General features: G+C 44.5%; 1 protein-coding gene across 3 annotated transcripts in view; it reads left to right on the top strand.

Annotated features, from left to right (window-relative positions):
* Srgap1 (SLIT-ROBO Rho GTPase activating protein 1) overlaps window positions 1-13,322 on the top strand; it is a 274,632-nt gene that overhangs the window by 245,915 nt on the left and 15,395 nt on the right. For all 3 annotated transcript variants that reach the window (XM_051170099.1, XM_051170098.1, XM_051170100.1), the window contains exons 16-18: window positions 3,616-3,721; window positions 7,390-7,614; window positions 11,504-11,583. In XM_051170099.1, coding sequence (XP_051026056.1) covers window positions 3,616-3,721; window positions 7,390-7,614; window positions 11,504-11,583 — 411 coding nt within the window. The remainder of the gene's footprint in view (window positions 1-3,615; window positions 3,722-7,389; window positions 7,615-11,503; window positions 11,584-13,322) is intronic.

The raw sequence follows: 13,322 nt of genomic DNA, 5'->3' as shown, positions 1-13,322 counted from the left end.
CGCCTTGGTGCAGATGAATTTGCAGCTGCTTCTGGAATGCCATCAAGGACTGTCTTTCATTCAGATTTTTGTGCACTGTAGTCGCAGCCACCAAACATTTGCATTCTACGATCTGTTGTCATATTTTTGAGGTCTCTCTTTTATCTTTCTTGCAGCCCACTTCTGAACCTTGCATTTGCACCCATGGGATCCCTAGTTTTCTTCCTTCCTTCCTCTCTTTTTAAGCTTTGTTTTCTCTTTTGAAAAATTATTTATTTTATTTTTATTTTATATGCACTGGTGTCTTGTATATCTGTGAGAGGCTGTCGGGTCCCCCTGGAACTGAAGTTACAGACAGTTGTGAGCAGCCATGTGGGTGCTGGGAATCGGACCCGGGTCCTCTGGAAGAGCAGCCAGTGCTCTTACCCACTGTGCCATCTCTCCAGCCCCAGTTATTTTTCTTTTATGGTGAAATTTATGATATAAAATTCACCATCTTTGGGTTGCAGTAAAAGTTGAATGTATTCTACTCTTAGAATTTTGAACCCATTGTCACTGTTTATTTCTAGAATGTTTTCTTCTTCCCAAACAAAAACTTTGTAGCCATCAAGCAATGGCTGTCCCCTTCTTCTCGTCCCTGAGGCCCTTGCCACTCTGATTTATGAATTGGCCTAATAGAAATGCCTCACATAAACGGCATCATGCCCTGGTAGTCCCTTTGCATAGAGCTTACTTTGTGTAGGGTAGTGAGTGTCTCTGTGGCTCATCCACAGAATGGCCTTCCTCTTTATGGCTGAGTAATATTCCTATGTGTGTGTAGACCACTTTGTGTGTATCCATCATTTGTCTACTGATATCTGGGTTGTTCCCGCTCTTTGACTATTATCAATAAATGTTACTGTGAATTTCATGTAAATTTTGCAACTCCCTTGAAGAAGAAAAGAGACTAAGTTCAGAACAGAGGGATAAAAAGCAAGTTTCTTAACATCAAATGAGAGCTGCAGGCTGTGACCTCACCTTGCCTCACCTCTGGAGTGCCTCCTTTTAGGAGAGATGACAGACGTTAAGATAATTATACAGTGACAGCCCTTTGTATTTTTTCCTTTTCCCCTTTTGTTTTTAGCTCTAATTTAAGGCCATGTAACTTTCTAAATTTCTGTCCCATATATTAAACATATATTCAACCTTAACTTAAGTATTGGCCTGAAGACTCAAAAGATTTAACTCTTGTAGCCCCCAAGTAAATCCTTGGTTTAAAAAAAAAAAAAGGTGAGGGGGTGGGGAGTGCATGGTTTTTTCTTGGTCTCATCAGAACAAGGAGGAGCCTTTATATGTAGCCAGCAAAGAGAAGAGGTCACTGCCAACTAGGGAACTATAGTGAGTCAGTTTATCTTATAATGTACTATTTCCGTGGGAATAGTAAACTTTGTAACTGTTTGGTTTGGAGTGTGAACATAAAGTCATTTTTATACAAACAGTTTTCTAGTGAGTAAGGAGGAAATGCTATTAAATTCTAAGTTTGCTAATGTTTGTTACTTATGCGTATAAGTGTGAGTTTTACATATGTGTATGTGCCTCATATGCACACAGGAGCCCAGAGAGGCCAGAAGAGGGCATCAGGTCTCCTAGATCTGGAGTTACAGGCAGCGTGAACTAGCCTGTGTATGCTAAAAGCTGAACCTGGGTCTTCTGCAAGAGCTCTTAACCGCTGAGCCATCCCTGCAGCCCTCGATGTCAATTTTTAAGAATAGAACATAACGTATTTTACATTGGGAAGGAGGGCGTTGTTCTTTCTGACAGAAAGCAGCAGCAACCTTAGACCTCTTTAAAGTCAGCTGCGTGGGTAACAAGCCTTTAACCAGTTAGTGTCTGATAGAGAATAGGCCTGAGCAGCTGCAGTGTTCTGGTAATCCCCACTTAGATTCTCAGGGACTTGCAGATCTCCTCATTTTCAGTGTTGCATCTTCCCTCTCCACCCATCGTGGTTCCCAGATTCCTCCCAGGTTGTTGTAGGGGGTAAACTGCCTTCTCTGGGCTTCTGTTTCGATCTTACATGGATCTGCCCTGGATAGCAATCCTGACAGCTTCATTGTTGCATTCTTGTGGCCTGATTTTATGTACCTGCTTAACACCCAAAAATAATAAGTATGTACACTTCCTTCCCGCTCCCCCCCATCTTCCGAAGAAATAACCAAGACCACTGCTTGGAAAATACATTAAATTTATATTCAGTAGATGTTGCTCCCCCTTATTCACAGTGGATCGTTGTTCCATTTCAAAATTACAAATAAGAAAACGAAACACACCATACCCAGTTCACAGTAACTACAGTCATACTGTTAGTTACTGATTTGATCTAAAAGGATTAAAGTGTTAATCACATGATGGTGATTTCACGTTCCAGGTAGAGGGTTTCTGAACTCTGTTTTCTGGGAGATGAGCCAGCTTCTCTTGCAGCTGAGGCATACTTAACGTGGAACAGAAGTGCTCATTCCCACTCGCCCTAATAAATCACATGTGGCTCTGCAGATTCATTTGTGGTTGATGAAAAATTATTCATATATTTTGTCATACCTTTTCAGCTGCATAGAAGGCAATTGAAAAAATGCCCGTTTTGATAATAAATAGAGAAGCAGCCTGTGTGAGCACTCAAAATTCTAGGAAGATGAGCTTGGTCTGAGTGTCAGGGCCACAGTTTCCAGCCTGACAAATACTGCTCGGTGATTTAACCTCCCCATGTGAACCCAAGTCGAGGTTGGGTACCACAGGCTAGAGTAGGATCATCGTCATCCAAGGGAGAGACGGGAAAACTTACTGGGGAAATTAGCAGTGAGATCGTCAGCAGTGGGACCAGAAAGCGAAGCCCAGACATGGCCATGTAGCCATGAGAGTTAGAACCTTGAGACTGGATGAGGCTGCCACTGGCAGGAAGTAGGAAGCAGCTTGGGACAGAAGAGAGTTCATCACTACCTCTAGAGAAGTTGAGGGTGACAGATGGTAGTCCAAAGTCAGGAAAGCTTCAAGACCATTTCAAACCTTCATATGGATGGATGGATGGGTGGGTGGGTGGGTAGATGGATGGATGAGTGGATATCTGTGTTCAGATACATAGATATATCCTAGAAAGCTGGCTTAGTTCACATACAGCAAGAAGGCACTGGGACCATATGAACAGCAAAATTTAGCGTTCACAACAAGGGGGAGAAACGGTTTCTAAATTTACAAGGACTCTAAATTATTCAAGGTCAAGACCTACTGTGTACATCACATAAAATAAACCAGTGTGGTACGTACCTGTTACCCCAGCACTTGTGAAGCGAAGACCAGAGGATTTTGAGTTTGCAATCATCCGGGTTACATAAGGAGACCCTGTCCCTAAGCGTGGTTGGGAAAGGGAGAAAGGGAGGTGGTGGAGTGACCTCAGGGTGGGGGAGTGGGGACCGGGAACAGTGATGGGTGAGAGGAAATAGCACCACCCCAGGAGGGGGTGGCACACACAAGTGACTACTGCTTGTAGTGGTCAAGGCGCTGCTGCCGATGTTCAGGGGTGTGGGGGTGTCCCTGTAAGGGGTGCTGCAATGATCTGCTCTAAATGTGACCTGAGGGGACTCTGACCGTGTCACCTTCTGCCTGCAGGAATAGATAATCTCTATGAGAGGGCGCTTCACATCCGCAAACTCCTCCTGACCTTGCCCAGGTCGGTCCTTATAGTGATGAGGTACCTGTTTGCCTTCCTCAATCAGTGAGTATAACCCCCATCTTCTGTCAAAATGCCCATCTGCATTCTCTGTGTGTTCTTGGACTCTATAAAATGTGTACTGAGCACCGTTTGTCAGCCGAGTCAAAGGGAAACTGATTTAATGTAGGGCCTGGGGAACATTTTTTTTCTCCCTCAGGAGATCAAGGTCTTTTTATAATGCATGAAAAGTCTACTCCAGGTGGAGAAACTGTGCCTGGCCATAATTGCAAAATATCCAAAATACTACTATAAATAACACTTCCTAGTGAAATATGTGTTTTTTCAGCTTCTATCCAGAGTGCATGTCATAAATGGTCTTTGTCAAAATGACGTAAACCACCTTCTCCTAGCAAAAAAAAAAAAAAAAAAAAAATCTGTCTTTTTTTTTTTTTAATGTTGTAGTCAGGGAATAATGGTGTCAGATAAAATAACAGATCCGCTATCAATCCAAAAGCAGAATTTTCACAAATTCACTTTAATGAGATCTTGCCAAGAAGAAAATATCTGTAACACAGTCTCTATTACAGTGCAATGGGAATCTTAAAAAGCCATTACATTGTTTCCAAAGAAACTTGACTCTTGATCAGGACAACTGGTTTCCAGTTATGTCACTTGCTGATGAGTGGGTTCCATTGTTGGCACATCTTCCCCCATATCCTACTCAAAAGTCTTCCTTCAGGCCTGAAGAGATGGCTCAGCAGTTAAGAGCGCTGACTATTCTTCCAGATGGCCTAGGTTCAATTCCCAGCCCCCAACATGGCAGCTCACACCTGTCTGCGACCCCAGTTTCAGAGGATCTGACACCCTCACAACTCACACGAACTAAAAATATGGTTTTTTTTTTTTTTTTTGGTTTTTTTTTTTTAAAGCTTTCCTGCTTTGCCACATTTCAGTTAAGCAGCTAGAAGTTCATGAGTCAGGGTTCCTCAAATAAGGACTTTTTTTTTTTTTTTAACTTGTATCTCACTGGAGTTCTGTGCTCTCAGAAGCCATGGAAATGTAAACTCTGCTGGCTAGTTCTAAAATCAAACCCACCCAGGTTGATGCCAAGAGCCAAGGAGCAAACACTGGGGAACTGATTGTAGGGAGAACAGAGCAAGGCTCTACAGTTCATCCTCAGGCACCTAAACCATTCCCAAAGATCAGCAGGAAGCCATTTGGACAGAAGTGCTCCGTCACACGGATGTGAACTGCATCTGCAGTAAAAAAGATGCTGCCAGTCGCTGCCTTTGACTAAGCCTTGTCACCCAGGCAGGTGTCAGAGCCCAGGAGCACCACTTTACCTTGAAATGCATGCTTCCCCTCCCCCAATGGGTGTGGGTCCCCCCACCACCACCACCACCACAGGCTGGAAGTGCTTTTCCTATCCTGTTTTTCCGACACTCCTGAGCAAAACGCACTCTGAGCCAGCGACCCACATGGCCTAGAAAAGCAGCGTTCTGACCAAAAAGGTCCTAGAAGCCTGGATGTCGTGACTCTTTGTGACGCTCAAGTGAATGGCAGAATATGGTAGCTGGAGGATGCCAGCACTTGCCTGCACAGAAAGAGGAGTCCTCCTACCCCCAGCTAACAGGATGCTTGACACAGAATTCTATGAGAGAGAGAGAGAGGGGCGGGGGGAGGGAGAGATTAGCTGCTCTTTTCTGCTACAAAATCAAAACTTGGAAATCAACATTTTTCAAAGCAGTTTTATGTTCAAGCCAGGACTAAAACAAAGACCCAGAAGGGTTAAACCTGACTCCTCCCACTGAGTACTTGTGTCAGTTTTTCTTCCAAATCTCACTTCTTCCCCTGATCCCATGGTTCATCTGTCACTCAGTCGCCTGGTGGCAGAAGGGGAGGACATATGGTGGCTGTGGAGATCATTCTTATCAGCTGTCTTATCTCCACCAAGGGCTAAAGTGTCCCGGCAGGGGGTGGTAGGCTGGACGCTTTGTGTCTGTCTCTGTCTCACAAAGGCCATTGAGTCTCCTTTCTCGCGGCCTTCAGCTTGTCATCTGCTCACCTGCACTTTGTGTTTCCTTTTGTGGCCGACATCCTAGCCACTGATGAAAGCGAGCAGGCCTCAAAAGTCTCAGAAGACTTGCAGATTCCCAATGTGTTAGAGGCATGAAGGAGCTGGCTCTCACCTGAGTCACCTGCGAAACTGTTTCATAAATATCTGTAATACTGAGTTTAGGAATTAGTAGCGGACAGCCAGAACTGTCCCCAAGCTTTCCCACCTTAAACGGAACAATGAGAGAATTAAGGGTTCTGTCCTTTGTCTTGTGCTTTCAGCCTCTTGGGTGGCGTGGGTTGTCACCTAGGGGTGACAGACACACAGCAGCAGGTTATCAACCTACAACTGTTCTTCACCTCCTCAAAGAAAAGATGATTTGCTTTTTTTTTTTATTAATTTATTCTTGTTACATCTCAATGGTTATTCCATCCCTTGTATCCTCCCATTCTTCCCTCCCTCCCATTTTCCCCTTATTCCCTTCCCCTATGACTGTTCCTGAGGGGGATTTCCTCCCCCTGTATATGCTCATAGGGTATCAAGTCTCTTCTTGGTAACCTGCTGTCCTTCCTCTGAGTGCCACCAGGTCTCCCCCTCCAGGGGACATGGTCAAATGTGAGGCACCAGAGTACGTGAGAAAGTCTCCACTCAACTGTGGAGAATGTTCTGTCCATTGGCTAGATCTGGGTAGGGGTTTAAAGTTTACCGCCTGTATTGTCCTTGGCTGGTGCCTTAGTTTGAGCTGGACCCCTGGGAGATGTTTTGCTTTTTATTCAGTTTTTTTCCCCCAAAGGTTTATAAGGGGGAAATTGAAGGTTCAGATAGCTTTAAATGGTAGGGCAAACTTGAAGATGAAGCCCTCAGGCTTTGTCAGAGTTACTCTGCACAGCCCAGACTGACAGACTCGCTGCTTTATGAGCCCCGCCTCCACACCTACAAGCAAGTGGAACTCTCCTGCTTGGTCCCTATCGATTATTACTGTCGATGTCGCTTTAAAATCATGACTTTAGGAAACACCTTTCACTCACACAAAGAGAATGGATGTGTGTTCTCTCTGGTTACCACCTAGTCGGTCATAAGCCCTCTCGCCCATCTCTAAGTGGGATAGAATATCATTTTTTCCTGTAATGATAAAAAACACATAAAATTGTAATTTTCAAAGTATGAGGTAAGGGTACTGGAGAGATGGCTCAGCAGTTAAGGGTGTGTGCACTTGAGCTCATTTCCATGGGATGCGAGTTCAGATCTCAGCACCCACATCAAATGGCTCACAACCACCTGTAACTCCAACTGCGGGGAACATCCCTTCTGCCTTCCACAGGGCACCTGTACTCTCGTGTGTGTGCAGACACACACACACACATTGAGTTTTTGTTTGATTCTTTTTTCTTTTTTAGTAAAATAAATTCAAAATATGGCCAGGCAGTGGTATCGCACGCCTGTAATCCCAGCACTCAAGAGGCAGAGGCAGGCGGATCTCTGTGAGTTAGAGGTCAGTCTGGTCTACAGAGTGAGTTCTAGGACAGCCAGATCTACACAGAGAAACCCTGTCTCAAAAAAAAAAAAAGACAAAAAAAAAAAAAAAAAAAGGCAAAATAAAACAAGAAGCACCCTATTAGGCTCTTTGCTTCCCCGCACCCGTCTTTTACAAGCTCTCCCTTGCTTCCTCCCACAGCCTTTCCCAGTACAGCGATGAGAACATGATGGACCCGTACAACCTGGCCATCTGCTTTGGCCCTACCCTGATGCCTGTCCCTGAGATACAGGACCAAGTGTCCTGCCAGGCACATGTGAACGAAGTGGTGAAGACCATCATCATCCACCACGAGTCCATCTTCCCAGACGCTAAAGAACTAGATGGCCCCCTGTACGAGAAGTGTATGGCTGGCGGCGACTACTGGTGAGTCCGAGATCGGAGCCGTCCCTCTCAGGGGCACGGAGCTACTGACTGAGTTACAAAGAGTGAGTTATCGAGGACTTGGGAGTTTGCAGTGCCCGCCGCCGTGGCGTGAGGCCATGAGTTCAAATCCCCGGCACCTAGTAAAAGTTAGTACTACAATAGTGTGTGTGTGTGTAGCTCCAGCGCAGAGGAGGGAGGGTACAGGGCCTCCCTGGCCAACCGGCCTCTCCAAATAGTGAGCTCCGGGTTCAGTCAGAGAGACTCTGCCTCAGAACGTCAGGGAGGGGACAAGAGGAAGGCACTGGTTTCGGGCTGTAGCTTCTACATGCATGCACATGGGCCAGTACACCAGCATACATGCACATGCACCACCCACCCACACACTTGCATGCATACATATACATGCATACATACATACATACATACATACATACATACAATGAACTGCCTATAAGCTACCAAAAAGAAAAAGAAAGAAAAAGTAACAATAGCGTTTGAGATAAGTTAGCAGAACAGTAAAATCCATGGCAATGAGGGTTTTACTATGGAAGCTCATCGTTAGCCTCCTCTTTTCTAGGTAACTCTGGCCTGTGTAAAGAATAAGGATTTTGCCTTTTAAGGGCTTGCTTATATAAGGGTGTGCATGGTGGTGCGCTGGTCCAGGACAGCCAGGGCCACAGAGAGACAGATTAACGGTTTTGATGCCAGACAGAGAGAGAGAGAGAGATTAATTTTTACTACTATTCTAAATCAAGAAAAGATAACTTACCAAATTAACGGACTTCTTTCCATTCTTGGGTTTTATTTGGGTCTAGGGTTTGGTTTTCAAAGCTGGGGATCAAACGCCATATTGTGTTTGGCAAACACTCTACCAGCCTAATCAGATAGGTTTATCGTGACGAATATCTTGAGAGTGTCTCTTGACAGGAGCTCTGTCAACCAAATATATTTTTTATTCTTACTTATTTTGACTTTCCCTCTTACCAATCAGTATTACAGAAGTACAGGCCATTATGAACACATTTGTATTAATATGTTTGAGACTAAAAATTTTTAGCAGGGTATCTATTCCCAGCCAAAAAGACAAATGAGAGTAGAGCCAACTGAGTAATCCTAAGAGGCAGAAATCTTAAAATGTTTGTGCTCATTATTTGATATTTCATATGTGTGTTTCAGCCATTTTTCTAGAAATCATAAATAACAAAAGAAGTCTCAATACCTTGAGAGACTTCTTTGTGCCAGCTACTCAGGGCACTTATTAATCAGCGGTTTATTTATTGTGAATACTCTTCAAAATAAGTTAAGAGAGGTCAGTAAGACTAGTATTTAATCTTAGTATTAATTTAATCTTAGTATTTAATACTATTTAATAGTAACAGCCCAGTGTTTTAGTCTGTTTTCCATTGTTGTAATACCACAGACTGGATAATCTAGAAAGAGGACTCTTCACAGTTAAGGAGGCTGGAAAGTCTTGTATGGAGGCCTCCAGTGAGGACTGTCCTGCTGACTGACAAGGTACAAGGCATCTGACAGGGAGAACAAGATGCTCAGATCTCTGTGGTCCTCCTGCCACCTTGGCCCTCTCTAATTTCCTCACTTGGTCCCACCTGCAAATATCATCAACATGGAAATTTGGGGATTCTAATTCCAATAGGTGAATTTTGGGGGCCCCAGTGGAACCCTAACACCAGACACATGTAATTGTAGAGTGATTCTTCCCAGCCTCCATCTTCGGGAGACATAGCAACATCCTCTATTCTGCACCCTTCTCAGGAGACCACTGAGTCCCATCCACTACACAGTGATGGGTAGATGTGGAAGAAATGCCTAATAGACAAGAAATAAACAAACAAATTAATAGGTGGATAAATGGATGGATGGATGGATGGATGGATGGATGGATGAATGAATGAATGAATGAATGAATGAATAGGTAAAAATACTGCTCCCCACTTAAGTTCTGTATAGTGTGTTGGTTAAGAAGCCTGGGTGTTGCTATTTCCAGGTGTACTGCTTTCAGAATTAGGAGCCCAGCATGTTATACTGCAGTTCTGTGCTGTAGCGGCCACGTTACACATGAAATTCAATTCGGCAATATTGACTTGAGTGTGTCTATGACAGGTACCAACTAAAGTCTTCCTCTGGGAAAGTAAGTGAAGAAACTCAATTATGCTGAGATACATAACTTCATTTCACAGTCATATTTACTTCGGGGCCAGTGTCAGAGCTATGCTCAGGACGCCCCCAAATTTAGGACTGTGTTAGTAACATCTGCTGCCTTGTATCAAAGACAAAGTAGGCAGTGGTGGTGCACACCTTTAATCCCAGCACTTGGGAGGCTGAGGCAGGCAGATCGCTGTGAGTTCAAGGCCAACCTGGTCTACAAAGTGAGTTCCAGGACAGCCAGGGCTACACAGAGGAGCCCTGTCTTAAAGACAAACAAACAAACAAACAACAAACAACAACAAGGACAAAGTATGTAGCTACTTGGTGAGTGTGTGGATTTTATTCCAGAGCATTGTGTTGTTTCTGCTTTCTCAAAAAGGCCTGTGTGAGCCTTGCAGCCATCGGCACAAACTGAAGAACGTTCTGTTTATAGTGTCTCTATGGGAGCCCGGGTGCACATGCTATACACGTGTGTGTGACAAGGACATCAGGGGGTCCTACTCTATCTCTCTCCACCTTATTCCTTTGACGCGGGGTATCGCTGACCCTGGAGCTGGGCAGGCAGCCAGCAAGCCCCGATACCCTCCTGTCACTGGGTTCCAGAAACATGTAGCCTTGGCCTGGCTTGTTAGGTAGGTGCTGGGGATTCAAACTTGGGTCCTAGTGCTTGCCTGCACAGCACCACTCTTTTAACCACAGAGTCAGTAATACAGCAGGTAGCCTTGTCACTCAAAGCTGGCCCTATAAATGGAATTTTTAGAGTAATATCACATTGGAATTTGCTGCCAGTAGCAAACATCTAAAGGCCAATAGTGGTAGTGATTTAAAGATGCAAAAGCAGGATAGTAAAAACCATGATTCTCATACAAAGATGAAATAAAAGCCTGTCATGAGATGAAAGAAAAGATGCTACAGTCTCCTCCCAGAAGTTAAAAGAATTCTCAACTTATAATGCAGATAAAATTGGTGAATTAAATTTGCAAAGACTTCCCTCCCTCCTTACAGCAGTGTATTCTACCTGCACGCAGCTAATTTGCATTCATTTGAATTAAGAATTATTTGAAATACTTTTGGTCCCTTGTAAGTAAACTTGTCTTAATGGGATTGTAAAAGATGAATGCACGCACACACATGCACCTACATATGTACACATGTATGTGCACATACACATGTATGTGCACATATGTATACACAAACAAAAAAAAATTTATAGTTACTTTTCCCGTTGCTGCACTAAAACATCCTGACAGAAGCAATGTGAGGGTAAAGGGTTTATTCCGCCTCACAGTTCCCAGGTACAGTCCATTATGGCAACAGGAGCAGGAGGCAGCTGGACAGACACAGCAGCAATCAGGAAGCCAAGGGAGTGGACGCCTGTGCTCAGCTAGCTTCCTCCGTTGATGCGGTCCAGGACTCCACTGTCAGGATGGGTCTTCCGTGATGGATTAACCTAGCCAGGGTATCCCTCACAGGCACGCCCAGAGGCTGGTCTCCTAGGTTACCCTAGAGCTCACCGAAATCGATGCTTACAGTAACCATCATGCACATACATGTCCGTATACATACTATAGAACCAGATAATTAGTGGAGACTCTGGCAGTCTACAGTCAGACTACCCAAGGGTGTTTCTGCACTGGAAATCTTGTGGGCTTCCTTGCTACAGTAATTACTTAGAAAACAATACTCTTTGGTTTCATATGCAATGTCCATTTTCACCCAACAGTGACAGCCCATACAGTGAACATGGTACCCTGGAGGAAGTGGACCAAGATGCCGGCACAGAGCCTCACACCAGTGAAGATGGTAGGTCCCAGGCTGGTGCTACTGTACGTTGCTTTTGGTTTTGTCTTAACAATAGCCTTCCCAGGCTTCGCTTCTTTTGATTTAATGTGTTTTACGTTGGTGTTCATTTTTTTTTCTTTTGTTATATATAAGAACTGGGTATATATGCCTTAAAAAAATGCCTTCTGTGCTGTAGGCCTGTCTTTTCATGTGCTTGTTTTACAGCAGGTGAGTTTATTAATCTTTCTTTCATGGTTCCCCCCCCCACACACACACACACACACGCTTTGTCAACTTTAAGAATTCCTGCTAAAGTCATCATCAAACCCCTACCCAGATCTAGCCAAGGGACAAGACATTCTCCACAGTTAAGTGGAGACTGGGGACTGACTTTCACACGAACTCTGGTACCCTATATTTGGCCAAGTCCCCTTGATGGGGAGGCCTGATGGCACCGGAGGAAGGATAGCAGGCTACCAAGAAGAGACTTGATACCCTAGTATTATATTCAGGGCGAGGAGGTCCCCCTCAGTCACAGTCATAGGGAAGGGGAATGGGGTGAAAGCGGGAGGGTGGGAGGAATGGGAGGATGCACGGGATGGGATAGCAATTGAGATGTAATATGAATGATTTTATTTTTCAATTAAAAAAAAAAAAGAATTCCTGCTAAAACCTGAGAGGATGAAGGAAATCCTCCTGTATCCTGTGCTTGCCCTGCCTCTTAGCCCTTAACAGACCGCCCCTCCTCACCCATTTTAAGCACACCGTACGCACTGTAGCGACCATAGGTCTGACGCTGGGCACCAGATCTCTAGAGCATGTCCGTCTTGCCTGACTGAAACTGTGCTCCTCATTGGCTGCTCCTTCCTTCCCTGCCTCCCAGCCCTTTGCAACAACCTCGACACCCCATTGACTCTAGGAATTTGACCATTTTAGACTCTTGATGTAAGTGCCCTACAACCAGTCTTTTGGGATTTTGTTGTTGTTGCTTTGTTTGTTTTGTTTTAAGACAGAATCCTGCTGTGTGGTACAAACTACTATAAACTTACTCTTCCCTTATTCTGCCTTCCATGGTGCTGGGGTTATCAGCACGCACCACCATACCCAGACCTTCTTTTTCTTTAATATATAGTGTAAGTTTTCTCTTAGAATCACTCTAACTGTGTGCAGATTCTCCTTCCGTCTCATCCACTCAATGTTTTACCTGGTATACTTAACATATCTGCTGCTTAGCCTTTTTTTTTTTAAAGTTCTTTGATCTTTACTCATAAGTATCAGACCTTTACCCCCTACCCCTGTTTCATGTTAAGTATCTGATAATTCTAACACATTTTCCAAAACTCTTGTTTTCTAGTGTGCATATACATTTTTGATAAACACCTTGTGAAGAGAGCCTCTTGTGAAAGGTCTTGTCATGTATTTCTCCCTGGGGCACAAAAGCTGCTTTTTAGCGTAAAGGTTTCCACATGATCGGGTATTGTTGTGAATTTCCAGTGCGGACTCTCAAACCAGTCTCAGGACCACAGTGCATTTCAGGGTTCTCAAGGATGGTGTACCCCAAAACCTTGAGACACTCATTCCCGCAGGATGGCGGGGCAGAGAGGTACAGCGAGGGAGATGGTAACAGCCATGAAAAGATACGGAAGAGCATGGCGGTTCTGGGAAGTGACACTGAAGTTCTCTAGGACATGAAGAGTACAGCTCTTCTGTTTGGGGGTGGGAGGGGGCAGGATGCGCAGGTAGCCCGTGGTGGGCAGACC

This window comes from Acomys russatus, chromosome 28 (assembly GCF_903995435.1).
Source record: "Acomys russatus chromosome 28, mAcoRus1.1, whole genome shotgun sequence".
NCBI lineage: Eukaryota > Metazoa > Chordata > Mammalia > Rodentia > Muridae > Acomys > Acomys russatus.
Note: the sequence above shows the minus strand (reverse complement) of the source record. Positions and strands in the feature narration are given on the sequence as shown.